We start from the raw sequence: 27,757 nt of genomic DNA, 5'->3' as shown, positions 1-27,757 counted from the left end.
GCATGCATAGACTTAAAACCCCCCTAAGATTCGTTGGAGTACCTCTTAGTTACCAAAGACACCGCTCCCCAGCAATGAAAACCAATCACCTTACCAGCCCGTAAGTAAAAAAAAAAAAATTAAAAAAAAATATGCAAAAAACACAACACCTGCGCCTGCACCAAACACCCGAACAGCCAAACAGCCAAGCCACTGGTGCGCGCGCAGGTGCGCTAGTGGCGGCTATTTTGAGAGGCTGCAGGGCTCAAAGGGGGCAGGGCAATACTCGCAAAGGCGCAAGGGAGCTAAATGAAAAGAAAGAAAAAAAAAAAAAAAAAAAGAAGCGTAAGACACAGATTAAAGTCCGGGGCTAACTGTGTCAAATATCACGTATCCAGAAATCACAAACGAGTGTATTTACTTGTGGTCCATAAGCAGTTGAAAGTCTGTGAAAGTCCGAGTTTCAGCAGAAAATGTAGCACACAGGCTTCCTCTTACAGACGGTGCTCTGTAAATCTCAGCAGAAGGGCAGAAAGGTAAAGAAGCATACCGCCCAGCCAAACAGCCAAGCCACTTGTGTCCACTTGGGGCAAGATATATAACAATCAAATAGACTTTAAAATACTTTTCCAGAATCAGCATAAGTTTAGTAAATACTCTTTAGAGATGCTTTTTGCACACTTCCTACAACCAGAGGTAACTTCATTCACAAGGACAGTAATGGCATTTATCACTAGTACACTTTGCAGACTCAGAGGTTGCAGAAAGGAAAGGTGAAAGGGAAGTTTAAAAGAAGGAAAAAGTTTAAACAGGTTCTCAGGAAATGCGAGTATACTTAAATCTTCCAACGAAGTCTCGACAAAACTTCCCAGCAATAACAGTCTAATTACAAGTTATCACCTTGGAGGGACAGAACATAGTCAAAGGGCTAGAAGAGTCTGCAGAGAGCCAGGACAGTCAAAGTCAATTGGAGTACATTCTATGGAGCGGAGGCACTTTGTAGTTAATAAAGGTCTTGCACAAAGTTAGAGAGTTTTGTAGAAAATCACTATATGGTCACAAGCTGTTACAATTGTGGAAAGCAGAGTTGAAATCACCTCCAACAAAAGTAGCCACTGCAAGTCTCAACTGAGAAGAGCAAAGTTAAGACACTGAGGCAGTACCCCAAGTCTGAACAGTACATCTGGTTTGAAGAGGAGTGGCCCAGCTGGCTTCAGTCCGGTTGCAGCGATGTAGATCCTGGGTTTCTGAGCCTCGGTCATGGGGACAAGAGGGAGGGCGTCTGGAGGAGCCCTGCGGCAGCAATTTGGAGGTCGTTGGCAGCTACTGGTTCTTTTCTGATCAGCAGCACTTTGCGGTTTCAACATGCGGTTAACAGCACCACCGCAGATCTTGGCTACCGGTTGGGCTTCCTTCACTCCTTGAGTCCTGCACTCTGGTGGGGGGACTCAAGCTCTGGTTGTCCTGCTTCTGGAGGGTCCTTAGGAGACACTTGGAGCTTCTGGTCAGATTACAGATGTTGCACTCAATGGATTTCTCGACCCCTGGCACTCGGTTCCTGCAGCAGCAAAGAAGTGCAGCCAGTCTGGGAAGATGGTCCACTGGAGTTTGTCTTGTGGTTAGTTGGTCCCACTAACCAAAGGGAAGAAGTCGTCCCTTCCGGAGTTTCTCTCGTCGATCAAGAAAAAGAGTTTCAGCACAGCAGCAGGGCTTCACCGATGTCATCCGTAGTATAAGGAACAAGTTACTTACCTGTAACTGTTGTTCTCCAGCATGGGTCTGGCATGGATTCACATGCTCATGAATATTCCCCGTCCTCAGGCTGGGAATCCTCGGTAAAGAAAAAAACAGTATCAGTTTTGTTTCTGATCTGTCTTTCGTAGTAATAACCAATCACTGATCTCTGCGTCATACTGACCACAGCCAATGACTGCCCTCTACCTAAGCCCCGCCTCTGGCAGCCATCTTCAGATTTGGAAGCACGTGAAGTGGCAGTATGACCAAGTGAAGAGCCGCAGAGGGGTAGGCGGGAGGGTTCGCATGTGAATCCATGCCAGACCCATGCTGGAGAACAACAGTTACAGGTAAGTAACTTGTTCCTTCTCCAGCATGGGGTCTGGCATGGATTCACATGCTCATGAATAAAGAATACATAGCAGTACACACATGCACAACCACGGGAGGTGGCAAAGGCTCAACATTAAGCATTACATCAAACTCAACATTAAGCATCTTACCTCCTCACCAGGCTCACCTCAGGCGAACAGGTTGCGCAGCACTGCTTGGTCGACCCTGGACTCCTCCCTGGAATCCCGGTCGACGCAGTAGAATTTCGTGAAGGTGTGCGTCGACCTCCACGTAGCAGCCCTGCATATGTCCAGCAGGGGCACACCAGATAGGAACGCCGTGGTAGCTGCGATCGCTCTGGTGGAATGGGCTCTCGGACGGCCAGGCAGCGGTCGGTTTGCCAACCGGTGACAGTACATGATACAGCCGGAGAGCCATCTGGAAATGGAAGCCTTCGAGAGAGCCTTCCCCTGATTGACAAGTCCAAAGTTGACAAAGAGTTGTGACGTCTTCTGAAAACACTTTGTGCGGTCCACGTAGAACTTCAGCGCTCTAGCCACATCCAGCGAGTGCAAAGTCCTCTCAGCCGGCGACGAAGGCGACGGGAAGAACACAGGCAACACCAAGGGTTGGTTGAGATGGAAGTCCGACCGTACCTTGGGCATGAAGGAGGGGTGCGTCCTGAGCACTACCCTCGTGTCGTGAAAAGTCAAGTACGGGGCCTTGCAGGAAAGGGCCTGGATCTCTCCCACTCGTCGTGCGGAGGTGATGGCCACAAGAAACGCTGTTTTCCACGACAGAAATTTCAACGGAGCCGAGTGCAGAGGCTCGAACGGAGGTCCCATGAGCTTGGTCAGCACCACGTTGAGCTCCCACGCCGGGGCCGGAGCCTTCACCGGCGGGAACGATCTGAACAGTCCCTTCATTAACTCTTTCACCAGACGATGAGACCACAAGTACGTCCGCCCCGTGGTTCTGGTGTATCGGGAGATCGCAGCAAGATGAATCTTGATGGACGCGTGTGACAGTCCAGCTTTGGCCAGCGTCAGCAGGTACGGCAGTACTTGGGGAGCAGTAATCCGTAGAGGGTTAATCTTCTGTGCGTGGCACCAGACAGAGAACCTCTTCCATTTGTGTCCGTAGCATTTAAGAGTCGAGGACGCCCTGGCTTTTGCAAGAACCTCTCTGCAGTCGGCCGGTATGTCGTATCCTCCAAACTCTAGCGCTGCAGGAGCCAGGCCTGCAAGTTCAGCGATTTCGGGTCGTGGTGGAGGATGGCGCCTCCTTCCCTGGAGAGTAGATCCGCGTCCACCAGCAGCTTGATCGGCGGGGACCCTGACAAGTCCAGAAGGTCCGGGAACCATATCTGCCTCGGCCACGCAGGTGCGACGAGGATCATCCTGCACCGTGACCTCTTGAGCTGGTTGACGAGCCGGATTAGCAGTGGCAAAGGAGGGAACGCGTAGAGGAACAGGCCCTCCCAGGGGAACGAGAAAGCATCGCCCATGCTCCTCGCCTGGGGAAACCTGCTGGCGAACCTCCGGCACTTGGAGTTCGTCGCCGTCGCGAACAGGTCGATCTGGGGTGTGCCCCACCGTCGGAAGAGGCGATCCACTAGATCCTGCCGTAGCTCCCACTCGTGGCACGAGCGCAGCTCCCTGCTGAGTGAGTCGGCGATGGTGTTTTTTATCCCTGCCAGATGAAACGGCACCAGAAATATCCTTTGGGCGACGGCCCAATGCCACAGGTCCTGCGCCTCCTTGGACAGTGCTGGGGACCTGGTTCCGCCCTGTTTCCTGATGTAAAACATGGTGGTGGTGTTGTCGGTGAAGATCCTCCCCACCTTGCCCTTGAGGGACGGAAGAAAGGACCTGAGAGCCCAAAACACTGCACGGAGCTCCAGGACGTTGATATGTAGGGATTTCTCCGTCGGGAGCCAAAGGCCTCTTGCGTGCAGATTTTCGGTGTGCGCTCCCCACCCTTCCAGGGAGGCATGCGTGGTCACTGTCTCCTGGTGGGCTGGGGTCTGGAAGTCCATGCCCGCCGTCAGATGCGCGCGGGTGCCCCACCACCGGATCGCTCGTCGGAAACTCTCGTCGAGTGTGATCCTTTCCTCGAAGCTGCCCGTCGTTTGGATCCAGCGCGCGTCCAGGAACTCCTGCAACGGGCGCATCCGGAGCCTGCACATGGGAATGAGGTAGATGCAAGAAGACATCATTCCGAGGAGGGACTTGATGGACCTCACCTTGGCCGCGTCGGCCACCAACATCCGCTGCACCTTGCCCAGGATGGTCCTGGTCCTCTCCTCCGACGGGGAGGCCAGAAGGGACATTGTGTTGAGCCTCGCTCCCAGAAACAGAGCGTCTTGCGCGGGTACCAGGTGGGATTTGGCGTAGTTCACGGAGAATCCCAGGTCCGTGAGAAGTTGGACGGTCCTTGCCGTGTGAACCACGGCGAGCTCCCTCGTCCTGGCTCGGATGAGCCAGTCGTCCAGGTAGGGGTAGACGTGGACCCCCTCGCGGCGCAGCTGCGCCGCCACCGGTGCGAGGCACTTGGTGAATACCCTGGGTGCCGACCGTAGTCCGAAGGGGAGGGCTTTGAACTGGTAATGACGCCCTTGGACCACAAACCTGAGGAATTTTCGGTGCCCCTTTAGGATGGGAATATGGAAGTAGGCATCCTCCAAATCTAACGACGACAGGAAGTCTCCTTCCTCCAGCTGACCCAGGACATGCTGGAGGGTGACCATCCGGAACTTCTGCGCCTTGATGAACTTGTTCAGACGTCGCAGGTCCAGGATGGGGCGCCATCCCCCCGTCTTCTTCTTCACGAGGAAGTATTCTTCTCGAGTAAACTCCGGAGCCCGGAAGCCTCTTTGGGACGAGTTCGATGGCGCCCTTCCTGAGCATCGCCTTTACCTCCAGGAGAAGTTGAGGGACGTGAAGTTCTTTCCTGGCCACAGGGGGGACGCGCGGACACCTTCTTTGAAACTAGAGCGCGTGGCCCCAGGCCAAGGCGTCCAGCACCCAACGGTCGGTGGAGATGGACTCCCACACGCTGACGAAGCTCGCCAGCCGGCCTCCCACCGGGCTGCTTCGGTGGGGGCCCGAACCCACGGCCGGTTTAATCCTGCTTCGACGAGGCTTTGCAGCCTTGACCTCCTTGGCGACGACAGCGGGGTCCGCTAGACTTGCCTCGTCCTCTGTAGGCCTCCTGAGACGACGAGCGGGCCGCTTGACGGTAGGTGGAGAAACCGCCGCCGGAACCTTTGGAGGCGCCCTTGCCTCCGCTGCTCTGAAAGGGCGTCCGTCGTTGTTGCAGAACTCCAAGGGCCCGGGCCGTCTCAGTGTCCGCTTTAATGGCCTGAAGGGAATCGTCCACTGTTTTCCCAAACAGGTTGTTCCCATCGAAGGGCATGTCCAGGACTCTGGTCTGAATGTCTTGACGGAAGTCCGTAGCCTTGAGCCATCCACGCCGCCTAAGGCAAACGCCGTTGCCCAACTGGCGGAACCCAGTGTCGGCGATGTCCGTCGCAACGGTAATGGCGTGGTCCGAAGCCGCCTCACCGTCCTGCAGGATCTCCAGGGTCTCTGCCCTCTTGTCGTCCGGCAGGAAGTCCAGCAGGGGAGCCAGTTTGTACCAGAGCTCCCTGTCGTAGCGGGCCACGATAGCCAAGGCGTTGGCCGCTTTAATCGTCGTCGCAGCAGACGAGATGACTCTGCGTCCCATAGCGTCCAATTTCTTTCCCTCGCCGTCCGGTGGGGAAGTCGATGTGGAGGCCGCACCACCCCCCCCCGCTTTCTTCCTGGCCGCCGCGGAGACGACGGAGTCCGGGGTAGGCTGCGCCCGGAGGCACAGGGGGGCCGTGTCCGGGACCCGGTACTTCTTCTCGTACCGGTCTCTTCTAGCTGGCGTCGTGGAAGGGTTCTTGAGGAGGGTGAGGCCCTCATCCCAAATGTCGTCCAATAGAGGCACTGCGAGGACCGTCTTCCTCTTGGCCTCGCGCCGTTGATAAAGGAATCCTTCCTTTTTCTTCTCCTCAGGGCAGAGTTGGAAAAGCTCGGATGCCCTGGCAATCATGGAGTGGAACGATCCAATCTCGTCGGGCGGAGAAGCCCTGGTGGGAGGTGACGACGGCAGATCCTCGTCGTATACCTCGTCGTCCGTACCCGTCGCTGCCGTGTCAGTCCCCGTATCATCCCCTCGGGTGGACGGGGAGGAGGGCTGGACGGGGCGCGACGGCTGAAAAGGAGGTGGAGGGTGGATCCTTCTTTTCTTGGTAGGGGGAACACCAGAAGGTCCCGGTTCTGGGTCCCCCGACGGGAGAGGTTCCTCCGTCGGCAACGGTAGTCTCGTCCTCATCTCTGAGCATAAGGACTGTATAGCCAACAAAATGGCCGCCGAGTTGTCTTGCGGCGCTGGCAGAGGGGAATCCGACGGGCGATCAGGGGCCCCGTCGGTACCCTCGACGATGTCGTCGTCACCTGCGTCGGGATCCATCCCGACGGGCCGGTCTTCCTCCACGCCGAGGCCGTGGCTTAAGACCTCGACCAGCTCCTCCTCCGAGGTTGAAGCCGAATCTACGACGACGCCCTGCCCCCCCTTTTTCTTCCCCACGGGGGATTTCACGGGGGTCCTATCGATGGGCACAAAAGAGGACTCCCTCCGAGGTGGCAGGGAGACTGAGCCCCGAAGTCGCCACCACTGGTGTAGCCTCCACAGGCTGAACCAGGGCCGCCGCGACAGTTTCGATAGAGGGCTTGGCTGGATGGATTAAGGCCTTCACCACCTTAGGTGCGCTCGCCGCCTTATCCTTGAGGGGGGGGGGGGGGGGGGACACTGCCTCGCTCCCCCTCCGCCTTCGAGCTCGACCGGGGCCTCTCCAGGACCTTCGCCGGGTGCTTGGCCTTCCTCTTACCCGACCCAGAGCGTTGGCTCGTGGTTGATGGTACCGGGGAGGGTGAGCCCTGCCTGGCGCCCGTAGAGCCCGACCGTTCGGCACTCCCGGTGCCAGCGGACTCGCGGTGCTTGGCCTTATGTTGGACCCCCGTCGCCGGGGCGTCCTCAAAGGTCTTAGAAGACCGCTCGGATTTCTTCCTCTTCTTCTCGCCGGACGGGCTCTTCCCTTCTAGCCAGTTGGCGAGACGTTGATGGCGGTCCTTCATGGTCCGCTCCGACATGTTGCCGCAAAACGCACAGTCCTTCTCCACGTGCGTCTTGTCCTCATGTAGGCAGTAAAGACAAAAAGAGTGTTCGTCCTCCTTGAAGACGTTCTGCAGCTGGCATCCAGGGCAGACCCTGAACAGCTTTCCGGGCGTCGAGCTTCCCTTCTCCTGGGCCATGACCGGGCCTGAGAAACTTCTGGAGTCCTCCAAAAGCGTAGCTCGACAAAATCTTCACCCTTGAGGGGCGCAGACTAATCCGACACGGGTCCCCGTTGATCGGATGGAGAGTCAGTGGAGCTTGAGGCTCTTTTGACCGAAAAAACGAAGTTTTTGAGAAAAAACGTGAAAAAAATAGCACTAACGCTCGAGAGCAATAGCACGAGGATCCCAACACATGAACGTGCGGTAAAAATCTGAAGATGGCTGCCAGAGGCGGGGCTTAGGTAGAGGGCAGTCATTGGCTGTGGTCAGTATGACGCAGAGATCAGTGATTGGTTATTACTACGAAAGACAGATCAGAAACGAAACTGATACTGGTTTTTTCTTTACCGAGGATTCCCAGCCTGACGACGGGGAATATTCATGAGCATGTGAATCCATGCCAGACCCCATGCTGGAGAAATAGCTTGAGCCGCGCCCATTGGCTTCAGCTCTGTTTTTTCGATATCCTCAACTTAGGTGTACCCTTAGACTGTAAGCTCTCAAGGAACATGGAGTGTAAAATACGTAAACTGTACGGCGGTGTAGGTTGGGAGGGTCGATGAGGAAAACGTGGGAGGAACATCCAATCGAAAGAAAGTTACATTTGGTGAGTAACTTGTTGTTCGAATGGATTGGGTCCTCCTACGTATTCCTCATCTTAGATAGACTCCCAAAACAATGAAAATTTGGAGGAGAGTACTAATTCTATTCATGGATCGTATCTAGAACAGCCTTAGAAAAAAGACCTCCTTGGGATGAGGTTGAATCTAAACAATAGTGTTTCACAAAAGTGTGCATGGACGACCAGGTGGCCGCTGCACAAATCTTGCACCGTGACACCCATCTGAAGAGCTGTCGAAGTCGCCATGCCCCTAGTAGAATGAGCTCTTTGCCCATCTGGAGATTCTTTACCTGCCAGCCTGTAACATTCTCCAATTGCTAAAATTATCCATCTGGATAAGATCTGTTTTGTTACTGACAGGCCCAATTTGTGGCTGGTATAGCCAATGAAAAGTTAATCACTTTGCCGAAATTTTGGCAGGCTATAAATATAAAAGCTAAGAGCCCTTTTTGGGTCCAGCCTGTGGGAGGATAGAAAGACGGCAATGTGATATTTTGAGACAACTGAAAGTCAGACTATTTTTGGTAAAAATGAAGGTTTAATTTTAAGTATAACTTTGTCTTCATGGAAAATGGTGTGAGGTGGCTTATAAGAGAGCCTGTAGCTCACTCACCCTGCCGGCTGACGTAATAGCCACTAGTAGGATTGTCTTCAAAGTGAGAACCGTTAGCGGACAAGAATGCAAAGGCTCCAAAGGAATGCATCTTATGTTAAATGTTAAAGGTACTTGTATCGCGCACCATCACCAACAGAGTTGGTCCCCAGGTGCTCTGGAAGAACTGCAAGCGAGAAGGTGGGATGGGTAAGTAGGTGAAGCGGGAGTAGGATAGTGAGAGGAGTGGTGTTCTGTTGGCAGCTTCAACTCGGTATACAATGGGTGCTGAGCTTTGGTGCGAGTATCGGATCGATGTCAGTTCTCGTGTGCTGTTGGTGCGACTTATGTGTTGTGAAGTGCGTGCGGGTTGTTGTGCGAGAGATGGTTGTGTGAGATTTATGAGTGAGATAAGTCTGCGGAAATGCTGTGTTTTCTGTTAGTGGGTTATATGAAGTTTAATATGCTAACAATCAGAACTCTGTCCGACTGTGGCGCTCGCTAATCTTCCCAATCTCATCAGGATGGGGGAAGGGGTTACGGGGTTAAGGGGTTACGAAAGGGTAAGGAATTTTAATACTAAATTTAGATCCCAAACAGGAACTTGAAATGGGACTGGCAGGTACACGTTAGTGAGACCCTTTAAAAACTGCACAATCAATGGAATTTTGAAGTAAGCTTCCGAGGAGCGCTTAAAAAATAGAAAGCGCAACTAGGTATCCTTTTATTGTACCAATCTGGAGCCCTAGATTGGTTAAATGTAATAGGAAAGAAAGTACCATAGGTGTACCACATAGGAATGGATGGACATTCTTATCCTTGCACCAGTTACTGAACTTGTTCCAACGACACTGGTACAAGGATTTTGTTGCTGGCCTTCTGACCAAAAGCATAATCTCTGTGATGTCGTCCGGGAGGTCCCAGTCCTTATATTTCAGCCTCTCAGAAACCATGCCTGAAGGCCGAGTGTTTTGACCTCTCGATGGAGAACCCGACCTTACTCCTGCGAGAGAAGATACTCCCTTTGTGGAACACTTATTGGAGGGCAGATGGACATGTCCAGTACCACGACCTCCTGGCCCAATCCGGGGCAATTAGGATCATTGTTTTCCTCAACTTTCCCAACCTCCCGATTACGTAAGGAATCGCTGGGACTGGAGGAAACGCGTATAGGAGTGGAAATTACCTTGAGCAGTATAGTTCGCACTTCCTGTTGACACTGGTCACGAACAGATCCACTTGCGGGGTTCCCCAAAAGGGTGAAGATCTCTTGAAGGACTTCCTGAGCTAGTTCACACAAGTAGGAGACTGTGCTCTGCTTGCTCAGAGCATCCGCCGTTGTGTTCTGCTCTCCGGCTAGGTGAACTGCCGACAGATTCCTTCTTGTATTGCCCAGAACTAGAGCTGCATTGCCTCTCTGCACGGTGGTAGTGACCCTACGCCTCCTCTCTTGTTGAGGTAGTACATGGCCACTGTGTTGTCCGTTATTATCAGGACATTCTTTCCACGTACAGAGGGCAGAAAAGCCTTCAGTGCTAGTCTGATGGCCCTCAGCTCCAAAAGGTTGATGTGTAGTTTGGACTCTGATGGAGCTGATTGTCAGATCGTTGGTCTGAACTACCCACCCTGAGTGAGGCATCCGTCACTACTGTTATCGCTGGCCATGGTTGCCAAAAAGATTCTCCTTGAGAATATTGTCCTTGCAAGCCCACCATAGGAGATCTTGAGCCACTCTGGCCAGAACTTGCAAAAGATCCGACATATTCCTTGAAAATTGGGGCCATTGAGTCCTGAGGGCCCATTGAAGGGATCATATTCTCAATCTGGCCTTTGGCACCAGAAAAATGCAGGATGCCATGAGGCCAAGCAACCTCACAATTGAAGGCCGGCAGATGCTGGGCATTCTGGAACTTTGTTACCATCTGCAGAATGTGATGAGCTCTCACCTCAGAAGTATCCAGGACTGCCCCGATGAATTGGAGTCTTTGGAATGGAATCATATGTTACTGCTTGTAATTGAGAGAGAAGCCCAGTCTGTGTAAGAAGTGGCAGGTCATGCTCAGATGTTTCTGGACCCGTTCGGGTGAACGTGCCCCGATTAACCAATTGTCCAGGTAAGGGTACACATGAATCCCTCTCTCCTGAGACTCGCTGCCACTACCGCCATCAGCTTGGTGAAACCCTTGGGGCGGAAGTCAGCCCAAATGGCACAACTCTAAACTGATAGTGAGAACTGTCAATCGCGAACCTCAGGTGCTTTCTGTGTTTGAGATGGATTGGCACATGAAAGTAAGCATCCTGAAGGTCCAATAATACCAACCAGTCTTGGAGTTGGAGAGCCTGAAGGATCTGATAAAAGGGTTACCATCTTGACTAGTTTAAGTCCAAGATGGGTCTCAATCCTCCATCCTTCTTTCGGATGAGAAAGTATGGGGAAATACCAACCTTGTTCCCCTCCGCTACCGGTACATGTTCTATTGCACCTTTCTCTAGCAGGATTAAAATTTCCTGCAAAAGGAGCAGATCTGGAATCTTGACAGAGTTGTATACCGGTGGATGGTCTTGAGGCCTTTTCTCAAAAGGAAAGCAGCAACCTTGAGCCACTGTTTCCAGTGCCAAGCATCTGAAGTAATGCCACGCCATTCATTCAGATGCAGAGAGATCCTGCCTCCCACTGGGGTCTTGTGGGTCAAGGCCTTAGAATGGCTTTGAGGCGGGGGCAACAGCGGCTGATGGGACAATTGCTGCTGTTGGGGCTGATCTAGCACCCTTTCCTCGTCCACCAAGGGGACATTTTCTTTGTCCTCTTTGATTAGCCTGTCCTCTTCCTCTTCCAAATGAGGAATAAAAACTAAAAGGACAACCCCTCCGGGAAGATGAGCCCGAGTAGGAGTGTTGCTGAGGTTGACATATGGAGGCGCTAAGTGACTTAGCCGCCGCCTTAGAGGTCTGCAGTTTCTCCAAACTTTCATCCGCCTTGCTGCCGAACAACCTTTAGCCGTCAAATGGCATATTGAGAAGTCTGCCTGCACATCCGGTGCAAAGCCAGACTTTGAGTCACGCAACCCTGCGTAGCACTGTGCTAGAAGCCATGGACCTGCTGATGCCGTCAGCATTGTCCAGTCCTGATTGGAGGCATTCCCCCATAGCCTCCTTTCCATCTTTTACAATCACAAGGAAGCCATCTCATTCCTCGCCCCCAGGAATGTGTTCAGCCGCTGCACTAACACAAACCCACAGGGTGTATGTAAATCTTGCAAGCCTGAAAGTCACATTTGTTGACTTTAAAGCCATACTGCTCGAAGAAAAAATCTTGCGAGACCAGGCATCAATTCTGTTATTCCTATCTGGTGGAATAGAGGGGTATGCAGATTGTCTGGTAGAAGTAGCTGCCTGGACCATTAAGCTTTCAGGTGTAGGATGCTCAGTTAAATAGTCAGGATCAGAGGATGAAGGTCTAGATTTCCTAGCAAAATTTCTGTTTACCGCCAGTTCAGATTCTGGGGTTTCCCATGCGGCCATAACCTTTCTCTGAAGTGGTGTCTGAAATGGAAGAACAGGATCTTTGAGGACCTTAACTGAAAATGTCCGACATGTCATCCTGTTCGTAGGTGGGTGAATTGCTGTTCCATCCCATGAACTCCACCACCCTATTCATAATATTTCTATATGCTGAGTCAGCATGATCCGCTGGGTCAGGTTTGTCGAATTACAATTCAGGTGACGTGTCTATACCACTAGCTGTTTGGAGACCGTCATGGAGGTCAGACATTTTTGACTGATGGTCAATTAGTTCCTCAAGAACATTCTTTGTACCATATCTCACCTCAACAGGGGAAGTCTACTCCTCCGAGTATTGCTCTTCCTCATAAATAGAGGCCATAGTTCTGAAAAAGTACTTTCTTGGTACAGGGGTATACATTTTACTTGTGGTTTGTGAGGGCATCGACCTTGGTTTTGCCAATGGCATCGATAATGGTGCCCGAATTAATGTTGTCTTTGCCAAAGGTGTAGATGTTGTTGACGCTGGCTTCGATAAAGTCGAAGGTACTTTAGATAGATCAGCCGTTGAGGAAGGTGTCGACGGAGCCTTCGACACTGGTGTCAATTAAGTCTTCGACAGAGGTGTCGAGGAAACCTTCGACACAAGTTTCTATGACTGTTTAGAACCTGACACCATTTTGTCTGGTGTTGCCTTCGATTTGTGCACCGGTAGGCTCATCTTGCGCTTTTTACGAGGTATCCGAGAGGTTTCTCTCGACGACACCTTCAACGATTTCTTGCCGGATTTAAAGCATCTAGTCTCTGACCTTCCTCTGTCATCTGTAGAATTAGCTGGGGGCATGGTCTATTTGAGATTTCATCAATGGGGGTGCGGGGGGGGGGGGGAGGCGGGCCACATTCTTGAAGATTCGCATCATTGAGGCTCTAAAAGCCTCCCATTTTCTAGGGGAATCATGCTTAGATGGACAAGTGAAAACCGCTGTATCAGAAGATGAAGATGATCGGCGACGTCTCTTCTTGGAAGAACACAAAGATTTTTTTTGACCGACTCCTGGATCTAGACTTCTTTGATTTACGCCGGAAGCATCGCTAGACTCCGAAGAGGCCTTCGAAGATTCCTCCCCCACCGCCCATTTACCTAATCGTTCCTTGAGAGCTTTACCAGTCATAGCTTTTTGACAGGAAACGCAATCGTCAACTCGATGGTCGAGACCCAAGCACCAGAGGCAGACTCGATAGGGATGAGTTATGGACATTTTCTTCCCACAACTGTGGCATTTTTTAAGCCAGTTTTAGGGGCAGAAGGATTAGATGATGACATCTCGAAAGACTGAAGTGCCATTTTCATACACACGAAGCAAAAGCTTTCGGAAAAACGGAACTGAAGCCAAAGGGTGTGGCTCAAGCTATTTATACTACGGATGGCGTTGACGCTCTATGGCAGCCCTCGAGGGACATAGACGTCACGACATTGAGCACAGCGCCCTCTGGTGTTGACATTTCTTTTCCAAAGACACAAATCTGACGATACGAATATCTAAGATGAGGAATACGTGGGAGGACAATCCATTCGAAAGGAGAATTCTTCCCAACATGGACAAGTAGTTTTCTAAAAATATTCCACTTCTAGCAACTTGAGCTCTTAAACATGATTTACATTATAAAATGTTACTTGTGTGGAGAGATATTCTATACGCTGATGCAAAGTACAACATAATTAACCCTATTGTGATGTCACCTCAAATAGCTCTGCCACTTAGGTTTGGGCACACCAGAAATCTACGAGAAGCAATACACCATAAGAACACCATAATAAACCTAGGCCTCCTGCCCAATGTAGGTGTATCCTCCATCTCTATATACTATATGATGAAACCTACTGCATTGTGATACTTAGCCCTCTCTCCCTCCCACTGTACAGGATTCTCAAATCTAGGCATAGCCTCCGTCTTAGTTTACCATATGCTTAAACCTACTGCACTGTGAAACATCGGCCTTTCTCCCATTATATAGGACTCTCAAATGTAGATGTAGCCTCCATCTTTGTTCAATATACGCGGGATACCGGCTAAAGTATGAAACCTAGGCCCATTGGTATAGGGCACTCAATCATAGACCTGGACAAATATTCCTGCAGCCGAGAAATCTCGCAGCCTACGGTACATATATTCTCACACCACTAGTGGGGACACAGGCCGCAGGCAAGGCCAAGAATCCATGCACGATAGAATACGGCTACAGCTAAGCACTGTTCACACATAGCCATGCAGACTGAAAAACCCCACGTACCTCAACACATCTGCAACTAGCATACAGCGACCACCACCCGAAAGGAATCCGGTATAGCTGGCCTCACATAGTCTCTCTCAACAATAGCAATCTATTTCTAACCCTCAACAGCACCCACCCACCCATGTGTCTGACCTTATTCGAGCCTTGCCAGTCACCCAAGTCTTAGAACAGCAACATGCACACCTGCATCTCCTAAGTCAAACTCCCTAGAATTTCCAACCACATCGACTACGGTCACCAAGGGGCATTCCAACCAAGGAAAACGCGCATTGAGGCCACAAGTGAGGAAAGAGCGCTATATAAATAACCACATACAATAAGTGTGGCACAAGCCTCCTGCATATGGGGGTGTGGGGGAAAGTCTTACCACCACCAGAGTAAAAATCAGTACTGTAGCCTTCTTAACCTAATTAGTAATCTCAGAAAACACAAAAAATGGTTAAATGTTCTAAAGAAGCATCACATGTACCTGTTTGAAGCTGTGTTTGTATTCTTTGCAGGCAGTTTCCACTGTGAACTTCGTACTGAATATGTTGCAAAGTTTTGCACCATAACCATTGCGGCCACCTGAGGAAGAAAGGAAGCATTTAGTGTGAATGTTGAACATATGAGGGAAAACAGCACTTACCAGCAATAGTCTTACTGGTGCTTCTATATGTTTTAAAGTCACATGCAATGCCTAGTTTGCCATCTAGTGGTTGGCCCAGTGTACCTCAACTTGTTACTAAACCTGAAAGTAAGGCGTTGGGTCAGTGCACGAATGTTAATTCATGTAACTTGACCTCTGTACTATGGGTACAGACTATTCACAATGCTCCATCTAATCGACACTCGCAAACTGTTACAATTTGACCTGTGTGTAGACTTGGTTAGGTGTACATATGCCAAATGCTACTTACCCAGAAATAGACTGATCCTTGAAATCTGTTTATAATCACAAACCAAGCACATTCCTCCAAACACCATTAATTGGTAAGTGGAAGGATCTGTGGGTGTATGCAACTAGAACAGATGCAAGAATCAGAAAGACTTTTAGTCTCAAGTACCTTTGGCATATGGAGCTTGTGAATCTATTTTAGATTCACTTGTGATACATACATACATACATACATACATGAGCAGTTTTTGCTGTGGTTTCTTTTGTGTGGGGGCAGCTCGTGCTTGGCACAATAGTTATTATGTTCTTTAGTACTGCTTGAATGAGTTGCAAGTCTGCTCTTGTTGTGCATCTGTACACTAATGGTTTGCGAAACTAAGTATTTACTGAACTCTGTGGGGCAGCCTTAATTTGGCATTTAGTGATCAATGTTCTAAAGACCCAGATGTTGCCCCGGTACTTCTTGTAGAATGTACTCTGTTTGGTGGGTAGTTATTTCTGTGAGATGCAGGGTACAACATGTGCCCTCGTCACTAGTCACTGGCTTGTGATAATAAAGTCTTGGCAAGTAAGAGATGGTGTACTGTACCTATGCGTAGAATTGAATTGAGGTGGTAGTGACTGCTAAGTAATTTTGAACTTGCCATTTTTACCTTACCACAAGAGGTGCTAGGGAATTTTTCTACAATCCATCTGTGGTATGACATAAAACTGTCCTGTAATGAGGGGTCTGTGACCACGCAGAGTTTCAGAGGAAGGCCAGCCCATGACAGCTCACCAGGCAGTGACAGAGCACAGGGGACTGATGCATCAGTCAACAGCGATTGGGGCGAGGGAAGCACAGTGATAGTAGGGCTGCAGGGTCAGGCGGAGAAGAGCGAGCAACTGGTGACAAGGAAAGAGGCAGAGCAGTGGGGGAGCAGGGTAGAGGAGGCAGGTGGGGACTCGTGTGGGAGGAAGCGGGATTGCTTTTAAACTGCAGGGTTTTTTCTTTTGGGAAAAAACCTCAATGTGGCAGGAGAACGAGGGAGAGGACGCCAGGGAAGAGGCGTTTGTTTGGGCGTACGGAAGCCCAAGACGGAGCGGTGTAGGACTGGCATGAGACATGGGCTGGACAAAGTATGAAATAACTAAGGACAGCCTTGTGAGGAGTCTGCGCTGAGCCTCGACGAAAAGTGGTGGAGCAGCACAAGAGCAGGCAAAGTAGGGGGTAACAGGTGCTGTTCGCGGACAGCAGGAGCAGCCCACCATCAAACAAACCTGAGGTCGGAAACACACTGGCAGGCTTGAAAAGTGAGCAGAGGCGGTGGCCACGCAGTGTTGTCGTGCAGATAACAGCTGCCTGTGCTGAAGTGATATCCTGATGATATATCATGCATGAGGTGCTAAGAATAAAGAAAGGTACTAAACAGCACTTTCAGTCTACGTTTCTTTTTACTTTCTTGCTGTAACAAGCTGGTGACATGTCCCCTTGGTATACAGTGCTTCAATTTCTAGTAGAGACCTGTACCGCTCAAGGCTTTGGTATTCTGGCAGAGCAGTCAGGATTATTTTAGGAGGGACGTGTGAGCTGTAGGTCAGTACAGAGAATTTAGAATATACATAGGCCCATAGGAACACACTGAATTATATAAAAACAGCTATTTTATATAATCAAGGCAAAGATACATCTTCATGTTGGGAAGCATTATTTCAAAGCTAACAAACAAAGGAAAACCAAAGAAATAATTCAAGTGAATAAACCACAGCATAAAAACGTATCATTTTATTGTATTGCATTCACTTATACAGCGCCCTTTCCCCATTTGTATGGCCTCAATGCTTTTTGTGGTTGGAATGCCCTTGGTGACCGCAGTCCATGTTTAGGAAGTTCTAAAAAAGTTACTACCTTACTCCTAGTCCATAGTCCCCTTTCCTCCATACTTGTGGGACATTCAGTCCTTCGGGACGGGACCGGAGTACTTTCGTAAAAAGCATCAAAAACTTTGCTTTTGTCCTATTTTTACGCAGAGCCACCGCACCTGCCCGTAACCCTGCCCTCCTGAGATCCGCCCCGCGCATCGCCCTTCAATCCTTTTCTGGGTCACAATAATAGAGGATACTTTTTAGTGGGGACGGCGGGCGAATGAAGGAAGGGGACTATGGACTAGTAGTAAGGTAGTCACTATGTTGAGTAACTTTGTTATACTCCTAAATCCTGTCCTCTTTCCTCCATACTTCCCAAGCACACCCCCCAGGTGGTACGGGTGGATGGAAAAACTCCTTTACTGGAATACGTTCTTAAGAACAGCCTGGCTGAATTGGGCATCTGCGCTGGAGCTCAGGTCTAAGCAGTAATGCTTACAAAAAGCTGATGAGGAAGCCGGCTTTGCGATGGACTCCCAAGGGACATACTTTTGGAAGGCAACCCACGTACAAGATGTGCACGGATGCCTTTCGGAGGTTGAATGCCTTGAATGCTATGGGCTTCTGAATTACATGAGGCAATCCAGCAGGAGATCGTTGCTTAGGAAGCTGGTTTCCCTTTCGGGTCTCCAAATATGAGAGTTGTGAGGGGCTTCTGGGTTCACTCGTTCTATCGAAGTAAAAGTTCAGGGATCGCCTGACATCCAAAATGTGTAAAACTAGCTCGGCATCAGATGCCGGGTAAGGAAAGACAGGTAAGAAGACAGGTAAGGAGATTGATTGGTTCAAATGAAAATCGATAACCACCATAGGCAGGAAGAAAGGGCGAGTACGAAGCACAACCTTATCCCTGTGGAAAGTGAACAGATGTTCCATGGAAAGAACTTGGAGCTCGCTTACTCGCCTTGCCGATGTTATTGCGATCAGAAATGGCTCAAATGGCTTATGGCATAACGCAGTGAGGACCACATTCAGATCCCATTTGGGATGAGGGGTACGCACCACAATCCACAAAATGTCTTGATGACTGGATTGGTCAATGACAAGGAGTACCTGTCCATGGAAAGGTAGGCCCCAATAGCAGACAAGTAAGTTCTGCATGACAGAACATGGATGCCAGAAACGGCCAGATGTGACACAAAAGATAGAACTGTCGACCGAAGCTTGCCTGGGATTGAGCCGTTTAGCTAAACACCAATGGCAAAACCGGAGCCAATTGCTCCTGTACTCAGCCATCGTAGAAGGCTTCCTGGCAGCTTGGATAATGCGCATATTGCCTTCGGACAGATCGAACTGTGCTAACGATCTGAACTCAGGCACTAGGCCGCCAAGCTGAACGATTGTGGGGAGGGATGCCACATCTGGTGAAGCAGGTCGGGAATCTGCAGCAATCTGATCGGGGAAGTACTGACAGATGCTGTAGTTCGGAAAAACAGAATCTGGCGGCCACCAAGAAGCCATGAACAGGAGAGTGCAGTTTGATGTGCTCCTGAATTGCAGAGTGACTGATGGATCAGAGGCAATGGAGGAAAAACATAAGCTTTCATGTTATCCCACGAGGTCTCGAGGGTGTCCCCCAGGGTGGAAGCTGCGAGCCCGACACTGGACGCATAAAGAGGAAGTTTCCCGTTTGAAGAAGTTGCAAAGAGGTTCACCCCTGGAGTGCCCCACTGATGGAAAATGTTGGAGAGGGCACTGCTGTTCATCTCCCACTCGTAACTGCTGCCGACTGGTGACTGAGTGAATCTGCGGCCACATTGCTGTGGCCTGGGATGTGTACAGCCTGGAGCCAAACATTGTGCTGGATAGCCCAGTCCCATATTTGTATGGTAAGATCCACAAGGAAAGGAGACTTGGTGCAGCCCTGCTTGTTGATGAAAAACATTGCCACCCAATTGTCAGTGCGAACACGAATTACACTGTTGCTGTAAGGGAGGTATTCAAAAAGGCCGCCGTGGTCCATTTTGTCAAAGCCTGAGGCAAACTGAGTCACAGGAGCAAGTGAGGCAATAGTCTCCTCAGGGGAGTCAGGGGCCTTATGTGCCATCTTAGCCTTCCAACAAGGAACTTTGGCAGAGCCAGTACTGGCAGATCTAGGATGTTTACTCGACACCTTAGGGACGGGCCCAGAATTAGCCTCTAGTGGAGGATCCTCGGCAGAGCCGGTACTGGAAGGCCTGTGGTGCGTGACCGCCTTCTTTGCCCCTTCAACAGAATTGGAATCACCATGGCAGTGCACGTGGTAAGGCTGAGGAATATACCTTACAGCCAAGACCCTTGATGAGGGACCCTCAATTCTGTTGGTGTCCGATTTAGCCCCAGGAAGGGGAACCTCAGGTTTAAACCCGGTAAGTATAGCCACCTTGAGAGGGGCCTCGAGCCAAGACTGTGTGGTTAGCGCCAGATGCAGACCACTCAGGGAGAAGCCTGGTATCCAGAGCCACAGAAGAACTGGACTCAACCTTAGCTCCCAAACGGGGAACTTCAGAAGATCCTGTTTTGACAGACCCGCTGCATGGGCCCTCGTAAGGAGCCTTCAGTGCGCCTCACCGAGCTGAGACCAAAAGGGAGTACCCGAAACTAGAAGTGTCCTTCTCCCAGGGAAAACCAAAGATATTTTCGATGCAGGCTCCAAATCAGAATGTGCGTGTATGCATCCTGGAGGTCTACCACGCTGAGCTGAACTCCTTTCCGAAGAGAGGACTTTACACGCTTGGTAGCCAATAGTGAGGCAGTCCTTCTCATGTACTTGGCGATGCAGATGGCATGGACTATGGTGTCAATATGCGCCACAGTGGACTCCATGATGTCTTGAGCTACCATCTTTGCTTCTGTCAGCCCCACCTTGAAGCTTGCTTGACTGTGTACCGGAAGAAAGTCTGCCATTTCCCGCCAAAGCCTTTGGTTAACAGCTGCAAGCATTAGTCTGACGGAGGTGCAGCAAGGCATTGGAATAAATCTTTCCATAAACCCCCAAAATCTACTCATCCTTGCCTAGCAGAGCCGACGATGAGGTGGCCGAGGAAGACTGGCTTTGAGTAGATAGAGGCCTCAGCTATCACCAAGGAGTGTGGTTGAGGGTATGCCAACAACAAGAGTGTATCCACCTCCAACTGCCTGTACTTGGTATCAAGGCACGTGTTGGTGGGCTGCGCCAAATGGGGTTCAAGCCATCCCTTTTTGGCCAAGCAGACAAAGTCCTTCTGCATCAGAATCCCTGTTCTAGCCGCAGGGCATAGAGTGTGGACCTTGGCCAGGACTCCCGCCTCAGGTTGTTCAACCTCGGGTTGTGGAAGCCCCAAATAGTCAGCCAAACCTGTGAGTCGCTCATGGAAGTCCTTGGCTGTGTCGGGTAGGGGTGTACCGAAATTCGGCTTGAGTAATTATTCATCCGAATTACGGCTGAAATTAGCTATTTGGCATTCAGCCGAATAATTAATTATTACTCGACGCCGAATAGGTTACCCTTTGTCTGCATGCATGTAATCCTCCAAGGAGCAGACGGGCTCCTTGCAGGTCTTGGCTCTGCCGCTCCCTGATAGTGCAGACTTGTATTCATCCTGAGGGATATTTACTTGGGATTAGTGTTTGTGGCGCACCGCCTTGAGCAGGTGTCTGTTTGTGGTAGAGTCTTTTTGCTTGCTAGTTCCTGGCTAGTGGTCAGTTTGTTGTGTTGTGGTATTTTCTCCCAGCAGCCGGACGTGCCCCGATTTCATTACCTCGAATAATTAATACAATAGAGGCCAGGAGAGGTTTGGCCTCAAAGCACCACACGTGATATCCAGCCCACCGGCGACCAGCACACTGGAATGGTCTTCTTTGTAAAAAAAGGCTGACACATACACATGCTTCTAAACACAGACGCCCATGAAGTGGCGGAGTGAGTGAGCCTAACCAGTCTGGAGAGGTGCGGTGCGGTTGAGACGGCAGTGTTGTGGCGCCTGTTCAGAGTGGTTAGGTGCAAACTGATTTTGTGGTGAGCTGCTCGGGTGAGGTGCGGCTGTGGACGGGTTGCTTTGATGGCAGAGAGTGGAGGAAAGCAGCTGAGAATTGCGCTGTGCGTTTAGAGTCTCGATTTCCCTGCGGTTGTTTGAGTGATTTTCTCATCTCCGATTAATGGTTTATATTGAACTTTGGACACCTAACATGCGGCAGGAGGCATGATGATAATGGCTCCCGGACTCCAAATGTATTTACTTCCAGGCCGTGCGTGCTTTGAACGGGCTGATCACGCAAGCCGTATTCAAACGTGACTCCAGTGGAATACGTAGACAGTGAGGTGTCAAGTAGACAACGCGCCAGATGCACTAGAGCAAATCACAGATGACCATTTGTGATGTGTACCTGCCACCTCTTACCCAGTGCTTTAAGTGGGCATGCAGGGGCTACAGCCAAGCTACCTTCACACCAGGGCACCAGAGGCAGGGACACCGGGTGCTTTCCCAAACTGCATGACAAATTGTTCATGCTGGGGGCTCACCTTCCTGGGGTGTGAAGGCGTGAACGGCGTGAAGGCTTTAAAGAAAGGCTAATGAAGGTCAAGGACCCGAGGGCCAGTGGCAGCAGTTAACCTATTCAGCGTAACGCCGCAGGCATCAGAACACCATTATCAAAACCAAAACAAGCAGTAGGGCTGCTTACAATGTGATGCCTATGATGGGCGAATCGGTAAGGGAAAGGTTTTCAAATGCATGATTTTATGATTTCTTGGTTCTTTATATTATGGCACTTGATAAATATACCTACTGAGGCACTTTTTGGTAAAACGTGTTCCACTTTTTAAAAGATGTGTTCAGTATCACTCTTCAAAACTACTAGTCGCATACTGAACCAACTAATCAAAGTGGCCCACTCTGGCTAAAATACTGGCCCATTTTGACATGCTGCTACAGGTCTGAAAAGGCTCCTGGCGGCACTGACCTAGTCAAAATAGAAATGCTCATGCTTTGCATGAGCGTTTCCCCATTTTTGGTTTATTTATTTTGATCTTTTAACAAGTTTTTAATAAACTTAGTGAGATCTATATGCCCATTTAATGAACATAAATACTCATGCAATAGAAGGTCTCCTGATTTTATTTAATGTAATGTTGTTTATGTTCTAAAACATATTTGTTTAAAAACTATTCGGCTCACTATTCGGTTCCGGCCGAATAGCTGGACTAACTATTCGGTATTCGGCCAAATAAATTTCACTATTCGGTACACCCCTAGTGTCGGGGTCTTCCTCCTCTTCGGTGTCCAACAAAGTGTCGGGCTGGTCTGGCGCAGGAGGAGTGCTGGGTGCCGAAGTCTGAGGGGTGGAGACCCGAGCCGGAGGCTGTTGTGGAGGCTGGTGTGCAACCGCCTGAACTGGAGGAGACAGGGACGCCCGAATTGAAGGACCCGGCAAAGGCAGCTGGGGCTGCACGGGGGCCTGAGGCACCGGAGCCATAGGAGGAAGCATGTCCCTGATCACATCCTGTCCTCACAGGCTGGTGGGGTGGCAGGTGGAGTAGCGGTTGGCTGTTTGGGCCTGTACGTACTCAGGAGGTCGGTAGCTGAATGAGCCTAGGTACCTGTGTTTGTTTGAGAACCTGAACAGTCTCTCCCACCTTGCAGGGTGCTATGGAAAAAAGCGGCCCGACCGTAGGCCTCGACTTGTGTTTGATAAAGTTCATCAAGTCCTCTGGAGGCGACTTCTCGAGGAGCTCCCTCCACTAAGCTAACCTGTTCTTCAGAGTGTGCAGTGTACAGTGTACAACATTCCCAGAGATGGTCGAGGCCAAGGCAGCAGAGGAACAGAGCCTCTGTGTCAGACATGGCCAAGAGCTCCTCGCTGGCTGGACACCTGCTGAAGCCCAAGGACGTTGACATGCGCCGGGAGGAGCGTAGCGCCAGAGGACCGGGTGATTGAGGGTTAGAAGACAAAAGACAAAAAAAAGACAGTATCCGGGGAAGAGCACTTGGAATTACAAGGCCAAAGTCAAACCCTGTGGCACTGGTGAAAGCGATATGTTCCCGTCGACACCGGTGGGCGGAGTCAGGGAAGCGCATGCTCCCAGGGCCGTGCCCCTGTGCGCCTCTAAATTTAAAGGGGAAGAAGATTTTTCTTTGTGAAAATGGTTACGTTCTCCGTACCTAGCGAGGGATACCCATACAGTATGGAGGAAAGGGGACAATAAAGTAGGAGTACTTGTGCACTAGAATTGGGAAGGGCTGGCTACTTTAAGGGGTCTGCCTTGAAAAGTAAAACAATCGTTTCAAAGTTTACTTACTTCTAAATGAGTTAGTTGATAACTTTAAAGTTTGAGAGTGAATAGTTACAAAAAGTTATTACTTACCTTAGATATGTTCTACCATTCTGGAAAGTATATATAGGATTTACTTACCTTGCATTGGACGAATGCGCAACCACGTGTGAGGAACCAAATAAATTCAGGATGTCGTCATTCCTAACCGTCGCATGGCCTTGCGTACCATCACCTCCCGACTGGCTAAATATTGATGGATTTCAAACAGGTTTTGGACCCTCTCGGAGGGGAAGACGAGGCCGTCCTTTGTTCAAATTGGATCCCCTAGGAACTGCTTGACTTGACTGGGGTCTAAGCTGGATTTCTTCTCGATGGAGAATCCCAGGCTGAATAAGCAGTCTAGCGTCTTTTGAGTGTTTGACAGGCATGTTCCGTAGGAATAATCTGTTATGAGCCAGCCGTCGAGGTAAGAATACACTGGGATGGATAGCCTGCGCAGGTGTGCCGCTTCCACTGCCAGTACCTTTGTAAATACCTCAGTGCTGAGGCAATGCCGACGGTTAGTACTTTGAACTGATGGCGCTTGTCTTCTATCGTGAATCTGGGGTATTTTCTGTGCGCTGGCATCATTGAAATATGAAAGTATGCATCTTTCATATCCAATGTTGCCATGTAGTCTCCCTGTGTGAGCAGGGTAATTACTTCTTGCAGAGTGACCATACGAAACTTTTAAGGTTTGACAATTTTGTTTGCTGGGCGCAAATCTAGTACAGGGCACATGGTGAGATCCTTTTTTGGTGCAAGGAAGTACACTGAATAAATACCCCTGTTTACCAGTAGAAGAGGTACAACTTCTATGGCGCCCTTTTCCTGCATGATCTCGACCTCGTGTAGCAGGATATGCAGGTGTTCTGGCATCAGGCGTCTTGATCTTGGAGGTCTGAATTGGGGGGTCCGGCAGAATTCTAAGCAGTACCCGTGGGCAACGGTGTTGAGTACCCACTGGTCTGTTATCCCCTCCCATGCTTGCAGAAATGATGCTAGCCGGCCCCCTACCGGAGAGGCACGGGAGGGGCCTGGAACTGCTGGTCATTTCTGACCTGAGGCTGGGGAGCCTCTAGGGGTGGAATTACGTCCCCTTTCCATGTTGTTGACCTCTTGGGGGATATGGGGCGGTGTAGCTGGTTCCCTGGTGAGACAACCAGTTATTTCTCGAGCCATATTGGTTGTGAGGGAAGCGAGATGGGCCACAAAAGGATTCTAGAACCGCTCCCTCTCCTTGGGGGAAGGCTTCTGGGTGATTTGACCCAGGGGCTTGAGGCTGTCGTGCTCCTTTTTAGCAGTTTCAATCGCTTTGTCAACTGCTTTCCCAAATAAGTTAGTCTCCTCCACTGGCTTATTTATTAGTGAAACTTGGGTTTCTGGGTTGAAACCAGAGTTTTGTAACCATGCGTGCCTCTTTAAGAGGGTACCTTGTGCGAAGGTCCTGCCAGCTGTTTCTGCCGCATCCAAAGTATTTTTGAGACTACTCCGATTAACCCGTTTGCCCTCAGCTACAATGAAAAGCAGGCGAACCTGCAGTGGTTCAGCGACTTCTTGATGGCCCTCTTGTAGCATGTTCCATTGTGCGTCCGAATAGCTAGCCAACAAAGTTGTGTTATTAGCTATGCAAGTGGAAAAAGCTGCGGGTGTTGTGATCCTTTTCCCTAGTGCATATAACCTTTTGCACTCCTTATCAGGGGGTGCTTCCACTGTGGACAGGGAGATCCCCCCCCCCCTGGTTTAGTTACCACCAGGGAATCTGGAGTAGCATAACCCCTGATGTAAAGAGGATTAAGGGGATTAGAAAGGGAAGGGCGAAACAGTTTTTCTACTCTAGGATGGACTGCCCTTGTTAGAGCGGATGTCAACAAAGAAGGAGCCAAGCATTTATTGATGGAGTTCAACAAAGGAATAGCCTGGCTAGCCGGTGGTTTTTCCTTCAGGATGTCTTCGACAATCTGGAAATGTTCAGCTGCCTGCCTTAAAATGGCGTTAAACGCTATCTGGTCGTCGACTGGGGGGGCCTGTCGAGTGGGTGTGGTAGGGGGGGGGAATCCATGCACAGGGCGTCAGTTTCTGGTGTTGGAGTAGGTGATGCAGATAGTGGAGGGTCGACCCGGTCGTAGTTGTCCTCCCAACCCTCTGTGGGGTCAATGTGCTTATCCACAGGGTCCCCAAATGGATATTCATCCTTATTAAATTGGTCTACAGGGATCTCATCCTAAGTGAGGTCATAAGTCTCTTCTTCCTGAGAAGGATCAAAAGTCTTTTGAAACTTTGCAACAGAGGGAAAAAAAACTCTTCTCGAAGCCTTTTGGGTGTGGACTTCTGCGAGAGTTCCACAAACCTCTCTAACCTATTCATACACCCCTCAAACTTCTCTCCGGTTCCTCAATATGGACCAGAGGAGTCTAGGGGTGGGAAAGGATCTTCTAGTTCATCTGCTGCAGAACGTCGAGAATTTTATTTTAACATCGAAGAAAGAGACCCAAGGCCCCCTGAAAAATCCTTTTGAGGTTCCGACAGTCTTGGCGTGTCTTTGTATGCATCTTTATGCATATCTGTAGGTTTCGTTGTATCCTTAGGCCTATCCCTAGGTTTCGACGAGTCCTTTGGTTTATCCTTAGGTTTTCGACAATTCCTTCGACTGTTCCTTCTGATCTGATTACGAAGCGATCCTAGCAATGCTTTCGGTAATCTCCGGTGCCACAGTAGAGTGTTTGGAGTAGGTCTGCGGTTGCGTGGTTTTCGGCGTAACCGGGCCCTTCTGATCAGCCGGCGCCTTCTGATGCGTCTCGATGGATACTTGCATATTGGTGGTAGCGCCCTTTGATTTAGACTGCCCGGTTGCAGGTCACACCTGCGTTTGAGGGGAGAGCTGCCAATCCGGACGATCGGCAGGCACTGCCAAACTATCCGGTGTGCCCGTTGGCGCTATGGAACGCCTCGACTGTTTCGTCAAAGACGGACTGGGGGTTGTGTCCTTAGTGTGGGAGGAATGTGCGCCCTTGTCGCTGGGATGTACAGTCCCCATAGCAGGACTCACGTCGTGCCTGTCGGGGCCGGGGACGGCTGACGCGGAGAGGGAACCCTCCGCCGTGAGGTCAATGGCCTCCAATCCAGAGCCCTGGTCATCACTAAGTCCTTCGTCACACTCGGCGGCTGCGGGGGAACTACTCTCGGCCTGTGACATTCCGTAGGCCGCCAACCGCTTAACACAGCACTCCATTAGTGTCTTTAGACGCAGGAGTTTACAAGTCGCCTCATTGTGGTTAAGGGGAAGACACCCATTACACTTAAGGGGTTTGTCTTGCTACATGAATTTGGCCTTGCATGAAGGACAAAACCTAAATGGAGTCCTCTCCATAGCGGAGAAATAATAAAGTGACGACAAGACCAAGGGAACAAAGAGGAAAGGGAAAGGCATTCTTAAAAAGGAAATGTCCACCCCGACCCCACTCTCCCTTATGTGTAGGCTGGCCAGAAGGCTGGCCAGAAGGCCTGCCACGTGGTCGGCAGCGCTGACTATCCCTTTCCGTCGACGGTCCATGGAGCAGGCTTAGGCGTAGATCAGGAAATAGCCGTCGAGGGAACAGACGGCAAGATTATATATGACAATGCATTACCTACCGTAAAAGCATTTCTGATGATTGTATCTGCTTAGATTCACATGCTGTGCAAAGGTCCGACATCCAGTGGTCACTGCGGAGTATTGCATTTTGTTTTTCGTAGTCGAAAAGGGACGTCGACAGGGCGTGTCTGAAATACTATCCCTATAGTGACGTGTGTTGTACCCACAATCCCTCACGCGTCGAGGTCCCTCTGTTTGTATTTTTCTGCCCTGAGGGAGCCTTCTAGACGTGAGTGAGTACAGAAAAGAGAGATATAAAAGGAAGTCTATGTTCCTTCCATCCGAGCGGGGAGGAAGGGTGGGCGCATGTGAATCTAAGCAGATACAATCATCAGAAATGCTTTTACGGTAGGTAATGCATTGTTTTCTGATGCTTGTTAATCTGCTTAGAATCACATGCTGTGCATAGACTAGCGAGCAGTACCCGGAGTTGGCGGTGGGTTATGAGAAGGAACAGTAGAGAAAAGATGTCTTAATACTGCCTGACCCACCTGGGAGTCAGATCTCGAGTGTGCATCTAGACAGTAGTGTTTCGTAAAGGTGTGCACAGAACTCCAGGTAGCCGCTTTGCAGATGGACTCAAGGGGAACATTTACAATGAATGCTATGGACGCCCCCGTGCCTCGAGTAGAGTGTGCTCTAGGCTTA

General features: G+C 50.2%; 1 protein-coding gene across 2 annotated transcripts in view; it reads right to left on the bottom strand.

Moving 5' to 3' along the window:
• Positions 1–27,757, bottom strand: part of TOP2B (DNA topoisomerase II beta) — a 934,132-nt gene that overhangs the window by 590,493 nt on the left and 315,882 nt on the right. For both annotated transcript variants that reach the window (XM_069648849.1, XM_069648850.1), the window contains exon 6: positions 14,892–14,989. In XM_069648849.1, coding sequence (XP_069504950.1) covers positions 14,892–14,989 — 98 coding nt within the window. The remainder of the gene's footprint in view (positions 1–14,891; positions 14,990–27,757) is intronic.

Source organism: Ambystoma mexicanum, chromosome 2q (assembly GCF_040938575.1).
Source record: "Ambystoma mexicanum isolate Mex_15411 chromosome 2q, UKY_AmexF1_1, whole genome shotgun sequence".
Classification (NCBI taxonomy): Eukaryota; Metazoa; Chordata; class Amphibia; order Caudata; family Ambystomatidae; genus Ambystoma; species Ambystoma mexicanum.
Note: the sequence above shows the minus strand (reverse complement) of the source record. Positions and strands in the feature narration are given on the sequence as shown.